Source organism: Chaetodon trifascialis, chromosome 6 (assembly GCF_039877785.1).
Source record: "Chaetodon trifascialis isolate fChaTrf1 chromosome 6, fChaTrf1.hap1, whole genome shotgun sequence".
In the NCBI taxonomy this organism is placed as follows: domain Eukaryota; kingdom Metazoa; phylum Chordata; class Actinopteri; order Chaetodontiformes; family Chaetodontidae; genus Chaetodon; species Chaetodon trifascialis.
In genome coordinates, this window is record NC_092061.1 from 13,876,341 (window position 1) to 13,897,077 (window position 20,737).

The 20,737-nt window shown below is 43.5% G+C and overlaps 1 protein-coding gene across 3 annotated transcripts in view; it reads left to right on the forward strand.

Moving 5' to 3' along the window:
• sema6a (sema domain, transmembrane domain (TM), and cytoplasmic domain, (semaphorin) 6A) overlaps positions 1-20,737 on the forward strand; it is a 107,344-nt gene that overhangs the window by 41,960 nt on the left and 44,647 nt on the right. For all 3 annotated transcript variants that reach the window (XM_070965322.1, XM_070965323.1, XM_070965321.1), the window contains exons 2-6: positions 3,460-3,625; positions 4,573-4,690; positions 17,186-17,246; positions 18,636-18,698; positions 19,347-19,448. In XM_070965322.1, the coding sequence (XP_070821423.1) occupies positions 3,526-3,625; positions 4,573-4,690; positions 17,186-17,246; positions 18,636-18,698; positions 19,347-19,448 (444 nt within the window). In that variant the 5' untranslated portion in view covers positions 3,460-3,525. The remainder of the gene's footprint in view (positions 1-3,459; positions 3,626-4,572; positions 4,691-17,185; positions 17,247-18,635; positions 18,699-19,346; positions 19,449-20,737) is intronic.

The following is a 20,737-nucleotide window of genomic DNA, read 5'->3' on the forward strand; positions in this document are numbered from 1 at the left end:
GGCAGTCTCTCACTTCATTGCGCAGTCTGATGGCTGGCACAGTGGGGGCCTTCAGGAGATGAATGGCTGGGACCTGCACAGGATGTGTGTGTGTGTGTGTGTGTGTGTGTGTGTGTGTGTGTGTGTGTGTGTGTGTGTGTGGGAAAATGTCTTTTGTTTGTTTACACATTTGACAAACTAAATGTGTAACTAAATGACGGGTAACATTTCCTTCTTTCTCCTCACCTTAAGCCCACCGTGGCTGACCCTGTCACTCTAGTGAATGTGTGTTATTGTGTGTATGTTTAAGCACCGAGCACCTACGGCTAACATGTTGATGCAACAGCAGCAATAACATCATTAGGCCTCATAATATGTTTATTGTTAAAGCTAATGCAGTTTGAGTCGGCGGCCCCCCTGGGGCTGCTCAGTCTGGGGAGGGAAAGTGGCTGAGTGTGTTTGTGATTTCCTGTCTGCTTTGAGTTGTATGAAATTGTTTGTTGCCACCACAGTGTGTTTTCTTCAGGTCTTCTGGTGCATTTCCTTCTTGCAAGGAGATAAAGTGACTGTGCGTGTGTGCGTGCACGTATGTGTATAGTTCTTCATATGTAGAGGGATTCTGGGGGGTCCTTGTGTTTTTATTACCTGCTGTTGGCCTCCTGCCAGCATTCAGCTTGATTAACTCCCCGCTCTGCCTTACACACACGCACACACTTAAGCACACACATACACACAACTAGCTACTTTATCACTGAGAATGCGAGGGAGGTGTGAGGGAATAGAAGCTAAGGTTCTCAAAATGTTATTATCTATTAAAAGCCTGAGGAGGAGGCACAGGGCACCACCGTTACTCTTTATGTCTTCTCTTTGGTTGATTTCAAGGAGAGCTTTTACAAGAGAGGAAATCCACACACTTCCACCTGCGCAAGTGTGGTTTTTGGTAGTCGGTAATTTATTGTTGGAGCTTGAGTCTTGATTCTTGGATCCTGATGTTCACAGCTTGTGCGTGTCTGTGTGTGTTTAAACAGACGTCTAGAGTGGTCCACAAAAGCAGCATTTTACAACAGGATTTAACACACACGCACACACACACACACACACACAGTCATACTCACAAGGAAGCAATTTGCTCGTCCACAAAAAGAGTGTAATTCGGTAAAGACAGACTGTGTCTCGCTCCCCCCTGTTACTCATGTGTGGCAGCTGGTAACGAAAGGGCCACTGGAAGGCTTAGGGGTTTCACTTAAGTCATTTTGTGCTCAATTAATTTTGTTTATCACAGGAGGCAGTGTGAGATGGTTCGCCTAACAGTTTTTAGCATGCTATTACACCTCACTGATATAGATGGAGGATGTGCCTCGCCTTCAGCAGCCACCGATTCACAGGAAGCCGGAGTGCGATTAACCCCATGGGATTCATTTCAGTGAACAATAACACGACAGCATCTACATTCATAAGCAAGATGCAGCTAGTTTCACATTTGATTCTGACATAATCAAGCCCTATCTAAAAATGGCTTTGCAGAATAATTCCCATTCATTAGATTTGAATACAGATCTCCTTTTCTTGCTCAGGGCAACCTCTATCTGTCATCCACTGTGTTAGCTCCCTCAGGGCTAAACCTTTGTGCCTCATGCCACTTCCTGCTCATCAATCAGTCAATTACTGCAGGACTTCCGGGTCAAGGTTTTGGAGAAAAACACTTTTCAGTCCTCCGCAGAGGTTTCCTGCAGAGAGAAGAAAGAGAACATTTTTATTTACAATTCAGACAAAGTTGGAATGCACAGCGTGAGCATAGCTCAGTCAGCCTTTGCTGTATGATAAAGGTTAGCATGAGGGAAAATCCAGTTTAGTGTTTTTTTTCTTCATGAAATATGCAGTATCAAAAAAACCAACAAAAAAAAACATGTTAGTGTAAAAGTGTAAGGATAAGAGGAGGAGGCCAAGGAGGAAAAGAGGAGGGAGAGGGACAGAGAGGCTTGTGAGATCAAGGTCGTATCCAGGCTTTAGTATTGGTATTCTCCTCAGTGTTAAAGTGATTCTCCGAGTGAATAGTGTTTTCATTCCTCTCCTGAATGAGATTCACAGGAGCATGGAGAGAGAGAGAGAGAGAGAGAGGGAGAGAGAGAGAGAGAGAGAGAGAGAAAGAAGAGAGAGAGAGAGAGAAGTGACAAAGAGAAGAGAAAGTAATTCCCTCCCTCTTTCTCACTTTCTCCATCCTTCCTCCCCCCTGTGCGTTCCCCCTCGGACATACAATAGAGAATGAAAATACAGCGTGGGATAAACAACTTTTATCAGACTTGAGCAAATGAAATCGACTATTTTATTCAATTCTTCATCCCTGAAGCATCCCTTACTCTATCTACCCGGCAACATCTCACCCCTCCAGCTTCAACTGAGAAAAGAAAGAGGAACGTGCTTTATGCAAATTAAATGCTTTATTCTTGATTAGATTACAGACGCAATAATTGTCTTGGATGATTTATGGGTGTAATTTGTTGTCACAAACTGCAGTGGAAATAGCTCAGTTGCCATGGCTTGTGCAATGAAGACATTACATCAACACAATTTAGAGCATCTGCTATAAAATGCACTTCAGTGGGCACGTATACATTACATTAGAAAATGAGTTTGTCGAGGACATTGTGTTTTCCAGGATTTAAAGGTAAATAATCAAGAAAAGGTCTGTCTTATCCAGGAAATGGCCAGTCGTCACGCTTATTGAGTGAGAGTAGAGTCAACAGTTGACATTTAAGGTAGAGACCGAGTACAATGAGAAATGAGATGAAGAGGAAAGAAAGGAAAGTGCAAGCCTCCAGGTGGCCCTTAAACTATTGCTGTGGTAAATTGGAGTGTTTAATAGCCATACTGATGCACTGATTTAGCCTGCGGTAGTCATCGGCCTGTAGGAGTTAGGATGTGGGATTGCTACCCTTGTAGGAGACTGACAAGTGGGAAATTAGGTACTTGCCTTGCCATCCCGCCCCATCTCCAGGTACGGCTGACACTTTATAGCAGGCTAATCTCAACAAGAGCTTCCACTTCACTAAGACCCTGTCACACACAGGGAGAGAGAGAGAGAGAGAGGGAGAGAGAGGCTCTTCTTCTCTGCCTGACATCGATCTATGACGCATATTGCCACGCTAATCCAATTAATTCTGTTTCGCTTGCAACACGGTTCACTTTGAGTCATCGAAAATGCATATATAAATATATCTCTGACAGACTGCAATGGGCCGTGCAAAATGCACAAACAGCTAATTCAGGTGGACATGAATTTATTTAGCCGACTCGTTTCTTTTTCTGAAACCTTTGTTTCACACAAAGAATGCAGAAACCGAGCAGGGAGAGTAAATGAGGAGGCAGTCAGGTGAAAACAGATCTTTGTGACAAACTTTGTTTCTTTTCTGTCTCTCCCATCATCCCTCCACGTCTCCTCCTCCTCCTCCTCTTCGACCACTTTGGTCTCTCTTTGCACAGGCTGAGGTAAATCTGTAGCAGAGGACCAGCAGCAGCGGCAACAACAGCGGCAGTGTTGGTGCGACCATGAGGTCAGAGGCCTTGTTACTATACTTCACGCTACTGCAAATAGCCGGGGCGGGCTTCCCCGAAGACAGCGAGCCTATTAGCATCTCACACGGCAACTGTAAGTATATCCGTCTTTCTTTTTGCACTTTCCTTCTCTTTGCATGGTTCCTCCTCTCATAACAAGTCCTCCCTTGCCCTCTTCCTGCACTCTTTTTCTCTCTCCTTTTTGTCTTCCACTTTGCAAATCCCCCTCTTGCTATCTCTCTCACTTGTTCTATCCCTTTGCTCCTCCACATCCCTCTCAACCCTTGCTTCCTCTGCAGCTCCCACCTCCCCCGACACTGAATGCATTTTGAAGGCATGGGGTGTAATTTGGCGCCCAAGGATAGGCTCTCTACACACACAAAAATGAAGGACTTAAAGCAGCATTTGAAACGGAGCCCACCCCACATCAAAGGATAATCCACTATTTTTCTGTCGGGCTCCTAATGCTGTGTGTGATAGTCTAAACGCTGTTGCAGGCTATAAAGATACGGTCATTGTTTCGTCTGTTTTTCTCTGTGTTTCTCTCTCTCTGTCCTGCCCCGTCCTTCTCTCTCTGGGCCTGAACGCTGTACCAACGCTCCTGGCCAGGAGAGCTGAAAGAGAAGCCAGCCAACCTCACATAGACCAGCTCCTCTATCAGACTGTTCAAACAAAGCGCTTTCATCCAAAGCCACTAACAATAGAACGATTGCATGGTACGGTGCAGCACAGTTGTAGCCTAAAATTATTGGTTGCAGGAGGAGCTCAACCAGCGGCTGAGGTGGGGTTGTGGTTTGACAGTTGAGCTCAAGCCCATGAGACACGTGATAAAGGCTCTGAAATTCATACACTTCTGCTGCTATTACTGCAGTAAGTACTAGAGGTCGACCATGGATTTTTAAAGGCCAAACAATACGTTGGAGCAGGAAAAAGATGATATATTACTCCCCCAGTCGGCCAAACTGATTAATCTGCTGAACTGTAGTTGCTACAGTTGTAAAGTTACACATGCAGGGATTCATTTTTGTCCTCTCCTTGCAGACACGAAGCAGTATCCAGCATTTGTAGGCCACAAACCTGGCAGGAACAACACCCAGCGGCACAAACTGGACATCCAGCTCATCATGATCATGAACAGGACGTTATACATCGCTGCCAGGTGGGTGATAGTAGCTGTTTGGTCCGATTTTGGACACATGTTTTCTCCCACACACAAGAGATTCCTCAGATAGTGATGCTATATCAGAAAGAAACTTTTTCCGATTTTCCGCGTGGAATAAAGCAGGCCACTGTAGATTAGGATTAATTAAACTGAGCCAGTGTGCTTCCACTGGGATTATTGAATCCTTTATCATCCCCTCGCTTATTAGAGTTGCTGATTGAATTTGACTTTCAGCGATGAATGATTCTCATCAATTGCTGCCAGTTGAGGATTGTGAACATGTGATTCCCTTTTAACTCTATAATGGCTGAGGGCTGTGAGATCCACAGCAGTCGACTGTCAAACTGAACTTTGGAAGCCTGCTGTGCTGTTTTCTTTTAAAGTTTTGGGAATCAGGAGGGACTAATTCTGAGCAAAATGCTGAGACTTTTAAAGCGCTTTGCCGTCTGGGCTTTTTGCTCGCAGTCTGCCAAAACCCCTTTTACCTCGAAGGACATCCCCGAAGACTTGTTCCCTCTTCTGGTTTAACAGGCAGACATACAAACTCACACAAACACACACACACACACACACGTGCACAGGCAGATAAAAACTACAGATGGAAAAAAAGGAGATTCTTTGTGATATAATCCACATTTAGGGTCTAAACGCATAATCTAGGAATCCTTAAGGCACCTTCTGTGTTGTCAATAAACAGTAATGCAGGACTAATACAGAAGTTTTGACTCCTTATTTGTTGGCAGTCTAGTTGGCCTCGCGAATCAATTTCTAAAACGCTTTGTTTCTCTGCCTGGCTGTTTTTTCCCCCTTGTCTGTCACCTGCTTTTATTGCTTTCTGTCTACCAGTCAATGTGTTTTTCACCTTTATTTTTATGTGACTCAACTTTCAGAGATAATATAGCTCAATTACACCATCTGGAGTCATGGAAAAAAAAAACATTATTGATTTTGACTTCTGTCTTGTCGTCAATATTTCAGAAATGTTCATGTTGCTTCATCTCTGTAAAAACAGTCAGATCCGTGTCCAAAGAGTCAGGTTTACCCTCAATGCAGCAATGAAAAGGTCTTAATAAAATGGATCCTTGTCCATTTGTCCTGTGCTGTCCACGGCTAATTGAGTGGCAGGCTTGATTGGATACTGTTAAAAGCCACAATAGGGGTCTTTCTTTGTTTTCCTCCCAAGCATGTCAAATTAAGTGGCTGAGAGAGGTTGCTGCTTTAAGAGGCAGAGCTTTTTAACATATCTGTGGTCATTAAGAGGAGGTGTTTGGAGAGTGGGAAAGGAAACAGAGCGAGAAAGAGAGCGTGTGTGTGTGTGTGTATGTGTTTGTGTGTGAGCCTGTTGCCCACCTGCTCCACATGGGGTGGCAGGGGCCCGAGGGGTAGGGCAGGGAAATGAGACACAGAAGGTTTATTGGAGGGGTGTGTACATGAGAGCATGTGTGTGTGTGTGTGTGTGTGTGTGTGTGTGTGTGTGTGTGTGTGTGTGTGTGTGTGTGTGTGTGTGTGTGTGTGTGTTTGAGACCAGTTGTCGCACGGATTTAAAAGTGATTTCCCATGAGCGATATGTGGTCGTATGTGTGCATATGGATACACTTTGGGATGGCGAACATGTGTTGGTGTGCCGGTGGGCGTGGGTGCTACAGCCTGTGGTGGTGTCTGCATGTGCGGGGTCACCTGGTGCGTCGTCCCACACTTGCATACTTTCTTAAAGCAGGCGGGAATCCTGACACATGGCCGAGGTATGTGACCCCTGAATGACTGGAATGGTTGACTCAGATTAGACCGAGCCGGATGACCGCCATTGATCCTGACACAGAGAAGAATGTTGGAGTCGATTACTTGGACACACAAATGACGGCCTGCGCACAAAAATCCATCGTCTCTAGCAGGATATCGATAAAGACATGTAAAAGTTGAATGACAAACAGTTTAAGTCAAACGGCGGAGACAATCGCTGCTTCAGAAATCAGTGTGAAAGCAAGTCAACAGTCAACCCAGCAAGACTCGAGCTACGAAACAACGAACAATGCTGCAGGAAAAAAAAAAAAAACAGGCAACATCAATAGTGGCTTTTATGATGGTTGTCCAGTCAAATGACTTGTTTATTCTGCGGCCAGCATCACACAGCTTTGCCATCATGCCTCTAGACCAGTGAGCCTCAGTTCTTGGTGCGCAGCAGCTTGCAGATGGCCACTGTGAATGCAGTCCAAAGCTCAACACTGTTTCAGGCTGTTTTTTGAATGGCTGCTCAGTGTATTAAATCCCTTTGGCTCCTGTTTTGATGCTGGCAATAAAATCACAAGATTTTTAAGCTATGAGATGCATGCAAACATAGCAACTGATGAAATTGTAAATAGACAAAAGTGGCTTAATCCGTAGAGGGAAAGAGGCAAGTCTTTGGCAACGCGGGAACTTAGCAACAGATGCGGTGATTGATAATTCACACTCGGGTTGAAGCCTTGAATGAAATGTATTGATTTGGTGGAATCAGACCCTCTTTTTGCAGTCCTGTTTGAGCCAGTATGTGCAGAGAGATATTGAAGAAAATGGTATCTGCTGATGAGGTCATATGGCTTTTCCAATACGTGTAAAATATCATTAGCTCTCTTAGACTCATGTGTATTGAATGTTGATTATGAATTCAGCACATGACTAGTTTGGTCCCTTAATATTCAGAATCTCATTCCATGACTCAATTTCCATCAGCTGCATTATCTAGAGGGACGGTGCAGCCTGATAACATATCACACTGCTGTCGTTTCATATGCAGGCTATCAAACAGCCTCCTGTTTGTTCAGTTTTAACAAGACAAGCATTGGACTGACTATAGTGCTGGTTTCTCTCACTTTTCCTCAAATCTGCCCTTAAAAAGAGGGATGCATTGTAAATTTTCTGCTCAAAACACCCTCTTTAAATCACTCTCTACATACAGGTGCAGTTTCACACATAAAATAGTTATGAATCAGTGCAAGAGTCATTGAAGTTGAAGTCATTGATGAATATGACATTCAAACTTGTAGCAATTCGGCTTATGTGAAGCCGCTGTTTCACACATTTTTATGGCAGCAATCAGTTGTAAATTATCCACGATAAACTGAGACATGATGTGTATTAAAGTTCAGGTAATGAACATAAAAACTTCTTCATGTACAAGCTCAGTGGTTTATGTGGGTCTGTTGTCATGTGTGTTGTAGGTGTTTAGCAGCAGAGTCACGTTCAGTAAAAGCAATAAACTGTTCTTGATGCAGTGAGAGATGGACGCAGGAGGATTTCTATCCCAGCAGTCCATATTTCATGGTTAGGGTACACTATGTACAGCATTCAGAGGGAATTCATCACAGTGCAATGGGAGATTTATCACTCTGATCTCTAGAAAATATCTGTGCACATGTGTGTCTGTGTGTGTGAGTGTGTGGGCATGAATATGAGTGTATGTGTGTGTGTGTGTGTGTGTGTGTGTGTGTGTGTGTGTGTGTGTGTGTGTGTGTGTGTGTGTGTGTGTGTGTGGCTATAACCACTGCAAGCCATGTCAATGTCACTCCACTCCACTGTGTGTTCAATCAATGGGTTTGATTGAAGCCACTTTCCATGTAGCAGTCAGACAGACATATCCAAACTCTAATCTTCATTCTCTTTTCTTTTCTTTTTTATGCCTTGGGGACATCAAGCTCATTGCTGTCAGTCCTGAAGATGTCAGTAGAAACTCTGTGTGTGTGTGTGTGTGTGTGTGTGTGTGTGTGTGTGTGTGTGTGTGTGTGTGTGTGTGTGTGTGTGTGTGTGTGTGTGTGTGTGTGTGTGAGAGAGAGAGAGAGAGAGAGAGAGAGAGCCTGAATTTCTACCTTTGTGAGAACTACTTTGAGTCTTAGACCATCAGAGTGTTTTACAGTTTAAGAGACACTTTTTTTGTGCAAAAAATCAACCAGATGAAGAAGCCAAAAACTCTCAGTAACACAAATAAGATGGATATGAAACAAAAACAATTAAAAAGCTTCAAAAATATTTATATAAAAGCAAACCAATCATATACATACACATCCATATCAGCCAATCGGGCAGCCACACTTACTGGCTGGGTTTATGATCAAGTGGCTTAAGGTCAGTCTTACTGTCAAATAGGTCTGCTAACATGGGTGTCTTGTTTGAATCATTATTATCTGCCTGCTTCTTTTCAGCAATGTCATACAGTGTTATTTTTATAGAAATTATGGCTAAAACCCAGGATGTATGAAATTTCCTTTGTGATTAGGCAAAAGGTTTGAGAACATGTGGAGACATGAGAGACATGCAGAGAATGAGACAGACAATCCATACATAACTGTGCATGTGTGTGTGTGTGTGTGTGTGTGTGTGTGTGTGTGTGTTACTGTATAGCCTGCTTAGCGAGCGTGCCCCAGGTTTCTCCACATGCAGGGCATAGTCGTCATTCCCGACCCACAGTCGGTCTTCACCATGGTAACACCAACCACACTCTGTTTACACCCCTCTATGAGGCTGGGAAGCATGGGAACCAGAGAGAGAATGTGTGTGTGTGTGTGTGTGTGTGTGTGTGTGTGTGTGTGTGTGTGTGTGTGTGTGTGTGTGTGTGTGTGTGTGTGTGTGTGTGTGTGTGTGTGTGTGAGTGAGTGAGAGACAGATCTGTGTGAGAATGGAGGGACCCAAATTTGTGGTTGCTGTTAGCAGACACAAAGACACACTCATACACACTAAAAAATCCTGATTACCTTCCCTCAGTTGAGTCCTCTGGAACAGTCGTGCCTCTGTGGCTGCTGTTCTTCCCTGTTGGGTCTCTTTGGGTCTCGCAGTGGAGGCCACTAGAGTCTCCATTATTGTAGCTGCACCAAATCCTGTTAAAACCCACTAATGACTGGGATTACACGGTTGCCTCCTCTCCCTCTCCTCACAGCACCAGCGACATCCAGCCACGTCCACACTCTGAAACAAAGCATGCAGCTCCAGTGATCATAATCACCTGAATTAAAAATTGGAGCAAGTTTCCATCCAAAAAAGTACCTCAGAAAGTTTGCAAAGCACATTCTTTCTTGTAAGGCATTTAGCAATTCTTCCAGCAAATAAATGCAGAGCCTGGAAACAGTGATTTACGCTTTCGAATAAATGTCACGTTATTATAACAGCAGGAACTGAAGTTACACATTGTTGTGGCTACTCCGGTCAGTTAGAGGGTCACACCCAGAGTGTTGGTGCCAAGCTAGAATTTGTGTTTTTGCAGCCTGTGTATACTGCTGATTATCAATTATAAATATAGAGCAGCCTCCCTCTGTTAACAACTTAACAGAAATGACCAACACTAAAGAAAAAGAGTGACAGACACTGCGGTGGGTCCAACATGTAATATTAGTTTGCAGAAATGAAATAACTGTCACTTTAACAGCAGAATAAAACTGCACTAAAGTGGACAACACAGAGAGCTATAAACAATATGAGTGAATGCAGCCACTTTTTCTTACACACCATGTAGAGCGCGCACACACACACACACACACACACACACACACACACACACACACACACACACACACACACACACACACACACAGTGCTATGTTGCAGTGGTTGTTGATGTCTCTGGCCATTCTCTGAACCCTGTGCACCACAAAATCCTCTTTTTTCCAAACACGTTGAGTCGACGAGGCTCTGCCGTCCCAACTGTGACAGAAATGATGAGAAACAGCAGAAAGTCCTCGCACACCTCACTGGAGGTGAAGTTCCTCAGCGGTGTGGCAAACGTAGAAGTCACCGCTGGGGGATCCCCTGTGAGAATTTTAGCATCAGCTTGTGTGCGTTTGATTTGGGTCACTGAGCATGCTCGCCGGGTGGAGTGTTAAATCAGTGATCAACATAGATTTTTTAAAACTTTAAAAGGTACAATTACACCAACATTAGCCTATAATGATGTCATCCTCAATTTTAGTTAATTATTGTATTCATTGTTGTACTGTTCACAAACCACTCAGTCCTGACAGACTGCGCCCCTCGCATCTCCCTGACATTCGACCAGTGAATGTACGCAGTCAACATGTATGTTTGTGTCCTCTGCCCTCCTGCAGGCACACCAGCAGCTTCAGACAGACAGCTGAACACACAGACAGGTGAACAGACATACCAGCAGCTTCATCTCTGCTGCCAAGTCAAAGTCCTTGAGTCCTTTCTTTTGCTTCAGTCTGACACATAGTTGTGATAGAAAGTGCTTCAGTAGAAGTAAAATGACTGATAGTAAAAAAATACTCGAAAAAAGTAGAAGTACACAAAAAAACTTTGTCACAGTGATGAGATTAAATGCGATTTGTTACTTCCACCCCTGGTTATTTCATTGATTGCATTTGTCCTTGTCCCCTTGATACTTGTATTGATGCTATATTGTATGTTGTTTGAGTATTACTGGCTAGGTTTGGCTGTTTGCCTAATGTTAATGCAGTGCACAATAAACTGTGAGGCAATGGACAATCTAATCTAAATGCAAATGGCTTGGGTTTGATTTTGATCAGAAAGACGTGGATATACTTAGTAGATTGTGTATTAAAACCAAGCTGCAATCTCCAGTGATGAAAAATTAAGTGCCAAAAACTGCAGTTCCTTCAATGTCCACTTGAGGCTGATTTCAAACTCGAGTCAACTCCCATAAAACATTGTGTGATCTGACACATCTCTCTATCCTATGTAAAAATGTTACTAATACCGCTTAATGACATGTTCTGTGAGCTGGTGTGTACAAATAATTAATTCATGGGCACAAATTACACATGTCAAAAGCACATATTACCAAGTCAAGAGCATTGATTACTAATTCCTTTACTTACTGGGTCCCTAGCAATAAAAATGGAGCTGTGGGAAATATTCAGAGAACCATTTTAATCAATAAATGAAAAAAATAATCACTTCTTTTATGCACTTATTATGCATGCCTGTCTAATTACGCTGTGTGCACGCTCAAAACATGCCCCTCACCCCACTGACCCAGCCGCACACAAAAACACACATACACTCATATGCACACACTCACAAAAGGAAATGTGGAGAGAATGTAGAAAACCATAATGACAACTTCAGCATTCGAAAAGAACAACCTGCCTCAGCTTGGGGGTGAGTGAACCCTGGCTTGTTGTATTTCATGCCACCACATCAACGAGGGCCTCTCGATGCCCTGAGCCCATTCAGAACCTCAACAACTCCCTTCGCAGCCCAAAGGTGCCTGCTGGCTTCCCCGGTTCCCTCCCATCTACTTTGTGAAGAGGATTTGAACCAGGGAAAGCCACAACAAGATACAATGGACCCTCCTCTACCACCCATGATCCCGTTAGGAATATGGGTGAAGAGGGTGATGAGAGAGAAAAGGCGGGAGGTGGAGAGGAGGGTGGACGTGCAGGCATTTAGTTTGCAGAAAGAGGGGTGGTGGCGAAAGGTGCGGGGTGCATGCTAATCGCGTTCCTCTCTTTTCTGCTACCAGAGTGCGAGATAGTTTGACAAAGGCCCAGCAGATGGACCAAGCTGGCCCGCCGTCACCCCAGAAGAAATGCGCTGTTATGAAAACGACATTCTTCCACACAAAGCCCCTGTGTTCTCATGGCCACGCATGGCTACATGTCCGACGGAGACCCTCTATGTCACTCTATAGCACTCAATCTCACACTCTTGCCCGCGCTCAGTTGGTCTACTGTCCTGCCTTGATCATTCAGCTCTTTCTCTCTGTCTGTACCCATCTTTTTTCAGCGCCTCCATATTTGTGTCTGAGAGGATATTTGCATACCTTCCGTCCTACTCATACATTTTTGTCACTGAATTTCGGGAAACGCAAAGCCCACGCCAAGTGATTCACATTGACAGCCAATTGTCTGCACCCATTGGTTGTCAAAAGCTTCTGTTATCCAGTTTTCTTCAGAATCTCACGGTGTTTCGAAATCCAGCAGCAGCAGCGCGGCCGCAGTGTAGTAGGCCCTTATGTTTTTTGTAACAGCACTGCGCCATCCTCAGAGCATGTTTGATTCATAGTTTACAGTCCAGAGTGAGAAAATGATTGGAAAGAGAATGACGTGCAGCAAAAGCGTCTCTGGATTTCAGTAAATGAAGTCACTGGTAAACATGTATCCAAAGTGAAGGCCTTGTCACACAAGACAAATTCAGACTGATTTGAACCAATTAGATCTGGGCCCAGTGGTTGGCATAGATGAGAAGTTTTCATCTCCCCAGGGGGGCACTGGAGAGTTGAAGGAAAAGACTTGAGGCAAAGATGATGAGGGACAACAGACAGTCTTGTACTGGTGTTCTAAAAACAACAGGAAGTTAGTTAATCTAGTTCTGCGTGCTGATTTAACCCACTTATTAACCTGACCACCAGTTGGAGCAGCAGCTGTAGTCGTGACTCACTGCTCATGGAGGAAATTAAGATATTTCTCAACCCTTATTGCACAATTGCTGCAGTTTGGGTAAAAAAAATGACATTTCCTTGAGTCACAACTCTTTCAAATTGAACACAGACATGATACACATAGTGTTAGACTCTGACAATATCATAACCTCTTTATCATTATGTCCAAATTAACATCCATATATCTGCTTAGAAATCAGAGAAAAAGATCCTCATAGCTACTACCAGGAACTGCTAACAGCTAATTTGGTGCCAGTTCACCAAACTATGAATAAATATGGGCTAAAAAAATGGGTCTCATGTAGTCGCCCACAGGCCACAGGGATGGGCACAGTGTCAGACTTTGAAAACCCCTGGTATAGATTAATTATGATGTGGTTTGATTGGGCTCAAGACTAAAGCTGTAAGCTTCCTGATAATTCCTGATAATTTTGTTGGACTTGGTCTGAAACATGTGGTGTGAGTGTTTCAAGATTCAGGATGAAATGTGACATTAACTGAGACAAGAGTTAAAGGGAGTTCAACTCACGGTGAAGAGGAAGAGAATAAATGAACTGGCATTTGCATTGTTTTGACAAACAACATTTTGATTCATTTTCAGCTTGTGTTCTGCGCTTCATCTGTTATTAGAAAACTTTACTTAACATCTGGGCAAATTAAGTGGAAAAACAGCGGTGTAACATTTTTCATTCTGCACTTATCAATCTGTAATGTAAGTGGATTCTACTCTGCAAAACAATAAACAATATTAAGCCACACGACTTCGTGCTGCTGCATCACAGAATGAGGTCGTATCATTACTCTTTTCTGCTCTGGCAAGACAGCAGCTTTTACTCAGATCAGCTGTTTAGTTTGATCTATGCTCAGCAGGCAAGAACGGACTTGAAATCCGACCTTGGCTTTTGGCTTCGAGGTGAGTAGGACCCTTGTCTTTTTTTAGCTTTTGAGGTTTCATAACGGGAAAATATCCTTAAAAAAGCGAGCAAGATGAATTGGTGACATTTCTAACCTCTAAGCTGTAAGTGTGCTAAAGTTTATAGGACCCCTATAGGTTTCTTTGATATCTAAACTCCCTGTTGGCGGTGCAGCCTTCAAGATTTCAGACTTGGCAGTTTACCAACAACCTCTTTAAAGTAAGGAGCTAATTTAAGTTTTCACCTATTCTAAAATAAAAATAATTGCTTAATAGTTTCAGGTGCCGTTTTAGCAGTTATCACTGGCTGCAGCTTCTCCAGTGTGAGGATCTGCTGATTTTCTCTGCTTTACATAACTGGAGATTGAGTGTCTTTGTTTTTTCACCATTTTTTGACATTAAACTAAATGATTAGTAATCACAAATATAACAATAGAACTAATTGTGAATGTAAAGCTTTTACAGGCTGACACATGACAGACTACACCATAGTAATATAACTTTATTTCCTATAAAGGCAATGAAAGGTTGGATCATGTATTACACGGAGGTTTCGACTCAAAATCTCTAAAATGATTTAATTATTAACTAAACAGAAACCACCAGCAGCCTTGAAGGTAGGAAATCAATTTTTGAAACTTCAGATTTGCTTTGGAAAACTGTCTACAATAATGTTAGGTGTATTTGTTTTGTAGTTAACAGGCTACAACATAAAATATCAGCAGTGTAGTCCTTGAAAACCCTGTGTTTGCTTTCTGTCCTCTCTTCTGACTCACACACCAGAGGGAAGTGAATAAGTTGTAATATGAGTTCAGGTGCACTGGTGAAGAGGTGAAAGGGTGCATGTGCGTGTTTGTGCGAGCATGTCTCCTTCCACATGTGTGTGTTTAGAGAGCTGGTGTTGACACAGACACAGCCGCTCCATTGTCCTCCTCCATCTCCAGTCAGGATGTTTGAGGGACGCCTCATCGCTTGGCTCCCTCTAATCTCTGCTGGAACCAAAAACCCTGCGGCTGGAAGGCCTCGGCCCTCGAGGATGCTGTCAGCACCGGGACAAGAGAGGCACAAGACAGGGAGCATAGCTGGGAAGGTTACTGTCGAAAATTATGGAGCAGTCAATTATAGATTTCTCATGAGCAGTTTTAAAATTGCAGGCAGTGAAATAACCCACGGGATTACACTAAATCCGCCAAGTAATCCTCTGATTTAATAGCTTTTGATTTAGCTTTGTCTTTTTAATATAAGTTTGAATTAAATAAAAAGATATAAATGAAGTTAAAAGAACAAGTCGCTGAACTTTAGGAGACATAGCTCAACATTATAGTGATATCGTCTATCAGTGTTATAACCCGTCGTTGTTCCTTTGCATTGAAATGTTTCCTCTTCTCTGTCTTTCTTCTATCTTTCACAAATCACAGCTGCCATTCCAATAATCAGATTTATTGTAGCTTCACGATATGTTTGCTGTTTCCTTGGCAGCAAGGTGAAAGAAACATTGAAACACAGAAAGGCCATTCAAGAACCCTGGAAATTCAATCCAGATCAATTAGCCTGAGCAGTAGTGCTACCAGAGACCTTAATGAAAAACATTCTGCAAGCAGATTTAGACTGAAATGCTTGATTTTTAGTCATATCGGTGTGACAGTCAGCATCTGGCATTTGCAACTTGAATCTGTCATGGCGGAATATTACATGAAAATGTTTTAAATTTCAATCCATTTCAAAGAACAGGAATATTTAGTTATGGTCATCCATTGGGGGGACTAAGCGGGCAGGCATGAGGAATCACAGGTAGATTTTATTTACCCAAAAATGAAGAAAGCAGCAGCAGACTTCAGACTTGACAGACTTCAGTTTATACAGTTTAACCTGAGAAAATGGTACAGCCATAAACAGAAATGAGAAAGTTTAGTTTAAATGAAAAGAAAGTTTTTTCAACCGTTGGAGTGAGAGAAACACACTGTATGACTAATAGCTTGTTTTACCTGTTTCATTCAGTGTTTGATCTCTGTGTCGACGTGGAAAGGAACAGAAACAAGCAAAAAAAAATGTCACTGGCAGAGAGTTCGCCCAGGGCCTAACCGGAAATGTGTCCTCTCCCGCCGAGAAAGCAGTGCTGTTTTCTTAATTTCAACTGCTCCCAAAGATTAATTATTCAATTTAAGCGTCATGGCTGATAATGTACAGTAGACTGGGTTTTATCCTCGAGGAGATGGCGGTGGCCCCCAGGAAAGAGATAAAAGTGGATTCATTTCAAGATGCCTGTTCCTCCAAAGACTTTATTAGATTTAGTTAATGAGAGAGCAAGGCAGGCTGACTGGCTGAGCGCAGGTTGGGGAGCTGGAACGTAATTAAGCCGTGAGTCTGACGATGCCACTGTTATACACTTTGATTAAAAACACGTTCAACAGCTAATCTCCAACAAATTAAAGCAGTTACATCGTTTGGCACGGTCACCTTTGGTTCTGTCTTCAAACGAGGAAAATCCCTCTTTCTTTCTGTCTCATCCGCCCACACCACTTGTACACCTTCTACCCCCTACCCCCTGCTGCACCCTCCCTCTCCCTGTCTGCACCCTAATTCTCCATGGTAAGTAGGTGTAGCTGCTTGCATGGTCCACCAGCCGGTCCGTCTGTCTTAGATGTAGTTAACCCTTGTGGTTTTTATGTCTTCCATATGCCCTGCTGGGGCCTATATGGCTGGATGGCGTAATACAGGAGAAGCCTGTATATTTCCAGGCCAGCACACACAAGTCTTCTTGTCTGAGCTATAATGAGTGTTAGTATAGATTTCCTGTGGCTCAAACACAAGGCTTAATTGACCTGAACAGCTCTGAGTGACTTGGCACCTCCCGTCTCAACCTTCCCCTCCTCCCTCACACCCCCTCAAGACCTTTCTCTGGGACAAAGAGGCTTTGTCCTCAGGCCTGCGCCACAGCGCTCTAAACCTTTGTTGAGTGTTTCTGTCTGACAGAGCAAATAGCTCTGGCCTCCTTTTGTTTATTGTCATTTTTGAAGTTTGAACAAAGTTTATACAAAGCCCCATTTTCTGACGTTGTTTGCAGCCTGCAGGGGGAAAGCAGAGGGAAGCAAAGAAATGGGTTTATTGTTTGTTGAATTTTTGACTGTCTGCTGCTGTCTGACCCTTTATCTTCTCATCGCTCTCCTTCTCTCTCTCTCTCCTCCATCACTCGCAGGGATCACATATACACGGTGGACACGGACACTGCCAACAGTGACGAGATCTTTTTCAGTAAGGTGAGTGAGACGTCTGTCTCTTTGAGGACGTGTTGTTCTCGGCGTGCTGTGATTGACAACGTAACCCTAATAACCCGGCTCTGTGTGCCACTGTGTGTTTATGTGTGCACGTGGGTGTATACGTGTGGCTGCCAGCAGTCTTACTCACCCGCTCACCGGTGTGAGCTTGCCGTGTTCGCCAGTCTGACCCCGTTAAGAAGATTATCCAATCAATCAGCTAGCAAACCGCCTGCGTCATCCACGCTCATCAGTGGGACAGCAGGAAGGTCTGATGGGTATGTAACGGAAGCTGAGAGGACAGTGGAAGAAGTGAGGGAAGAGAAGCTGGGGAAGCGCATAGAAGAAGATGAGTAGGAAAAAGAGAGGGAAGAAAGGACAAAAAAGAGGGAAAGGTAAGATGAGATGAAGGAGGACACGATGGAAGCAGTGGGGAAGAAGATCCCATTGAATATTTTGAGATTATTCAAAAAAAGCACTTTATATTTACATAGGCCCTCGGATGTAATAACCCACTCTCCATCTCATTCCAGCCACTCCTTGCTGGCATCACTTTCCCTTAACATAATGCATGCAAACAGAATTCAAACAAGGCCATTCTCGTGTATACAACAACCCGCTTTCCCTCCACCTCATCCACTTCAATGTCAAAGCCCAGCGAGTGGGTCTTAATGAAAGCAGGCTGCAGATGAAAGGCTGGTGGGAGACGCGCAGATTGATTGATGACTGAGGGTCTTTAATCAGTGGCCGAGCTCCAAACATGTTGTACAACAACGGCGGGAACTCGATGGTCTGAACCAGCGGCTTGGCGCTGACCCTCAGGCCACGCCGGGGAAGGACGAAAAGATGTGTGTGTGCGTGACTGCATGCCAGATATAACTTAGCAATGACTGATAAGTGCGTGTGACAATGAAAGAGGGCTGATTTATGTGTTTGCAGTTGACTGGCAGGTACTGGCTAGCACTGACCTGCAGGCCAAGGCAGTGTATCTGTGTGAATGCGTGCGTGTGTGTGTGCGTGTGTGCATATGTATGCTCAAGTATGGCCAACCTATCAATCCACAGAAATGAGCTCTCAGCTCTGAGGCAGGATCTGCCCTTGGAAAGACTGTTCTGATCAGGGGTCAGTATCGTATTTCCTCCTCGCTGGGAGAGAATAAGAAGTTCAAGGAGGTAAACTGATCTCCAATCAGCGCTTAGAATAAAGTTCACCTCAGAGCAGGTGCCTCATTAGAGGAATCAATGATGGAGAATCTCAGATGATGATTATTGATCTCAGTATAGATTAGTTATTGAGCTCCTCAGTGCCTCCTGACTGAATGTTTTTCTTGTTTGCTTTCTCTCCCTCTCCTTCTCTCCCTGTCTCCTTTGCTTCCATCGTTTTTTTCTTCAGAAAATGACATGGAAGTCCAGACAGGCAGACGTGGACACTTGCAGAATGAAAGGGAAGCATAAGGTAGAGCAAACACACACACTCACATACGCCCAAACACCGCAGCTTCTGTGCTTACACCCTAACTTTATTTATAGAGCAAATGTTACCCTCGTTCTTCACGAGACGCTTCTTAAGCAAATCACACATTATACAATGCAGGCAAGCTGTAACAGATGTAAGTTCTCACAGTCTCTCTGTTTCTTTCTCTCACACTCACACACACATTATCACACAGGAAACCCTGAAGGTGCAATAACACACACCCGCAGTTCATATAACCTCCTGCGATTTATAGAGCACATCAGTGAGAATGTTCATATCAAATAGCAGTATTATTATATCTTCACTGGATTTATTATAAGTTCTAACAACTGTGCAAAATGAATAATGATTTCATTATTGTTCCATAAAGACATTGAAGGGAGCATTACAATTTCCTGTAAATATGTCTTAATGTCTTAATGTACCATGATGAAATGCTACATTTCATGATTACATGCTTGATGATGCCTCTCACTTTGCTGTTGAGAACTACATGCGGCACTTCAAAAAGAAAGAGCCTCTCGTTTTTAAAACCACATGTGGCTTTCAGTGTAAAAGTGTCTATTGTTAAAAGACACAAATGTCACCACGGACCTCCTTTCTTCTTTCTCTCCCGGCTCCCTGAAGGACGAGTGTCACAACTTCATCAAAGTCCTCCTGCAGCAGAATGAAGAAACCTTGTTTGTTTGTGGGACAAATGCTTTCAACCCCTCCTGTCGAACCTACAAGGTAAGGCCGCAGACACATCTACACACATACACACGCATAGAAACAGCTCTTCGGTGCGCTTTGATCTTTCTTGAACCTCAGCGGCAGGCTTTTGTCACACATATTGTTCACATATAGCTCTTAAAACTCCTTCTCGCTCTATCTTATAGCTCTCTTTTTCTCTTTTCCTCTGTGACACACTCATACACACACAGGGATAATTTTCACATGCAGCCTCAACCATGTCGTTGACGGGGAGGGTGGCTATGAAGCGATGGACATAGATGGACGACTTTCACAACTCAGCAGGCCCTCCTGCTATGTCTTTATCTCCAGGTGTACTTTGACACGCTCGATTTAGAAGCAGAGAAACTTAACTACCTGCCCTCTTGCACACACACACTGAAGTGAGGGCGCAGTCCTGAAATCTGATTCAACCCTGTCCAGTAAACAGACGCCTTGCTGGCCATATACATGCGGGCATGTCTGGAGAGGCTTCAAGATTCCGCCAGGAAAAGAAAAACCACCTTGTGAAGATGCATTTAATGAACTGGGGTCAAAGAAAGAGAGCAGGTCGACGTTAAAATAGAGATGCCACAAAAAGATAGACATGGAGAGAGAGACAGAGAGAGAGAGAGAGAGATTGGCACAGAGGGAAGCAGATGGACAAAAAAAGAGAAAACACAACCAAAAAAATAGATTTTAAGGCATACAAGCAGGCAGAAAGACAAACATAAAAAGCATACGGGCTGTCTTCAAACTGCTGCTGAAAATGTCCCAATTTCTTCCTTCCCTAGTGACATAAATATGATGTTTTTTGATGCCTTAGTGTGAAAAGTGAGCAGAATTGCCGTTACATTGAATAAATCTCAGCTCATTCATGAGACAATTTAACTGCTTCTGCAATCTGCAGCAGCTGGGGTGGCCGAGCATTAGGAGAGCAAAATGTGGCACCGGAAGAAAATAGCTACATTTAACTGGTAATTACCAAAATTTGATCAAACTTTAAGGCACATACTATGCCTCAAATATGCTCAAAAGTAGCAAAAGTGCAGGAAATATGATTTCAACTTCGCTGCCATTTCATTGAAGCACGTGGAGGGGTTATTTTGCAGTTTAACTATGAGCCAATCTTTCAAAGAAATCATACAAATAGAAGTCAAATCAAACAACATCATATAGGCAAAGAAAGAAAGATGAGGGAACAATCAGGCAGACAGACATGCAGGCAGCAAGAAAGGCTCAGCAGAGGTTCTGTCCTGAAGGATGTTATTGTTTGGTTTGTTTGGATGTGATGCAATGGTCACAGC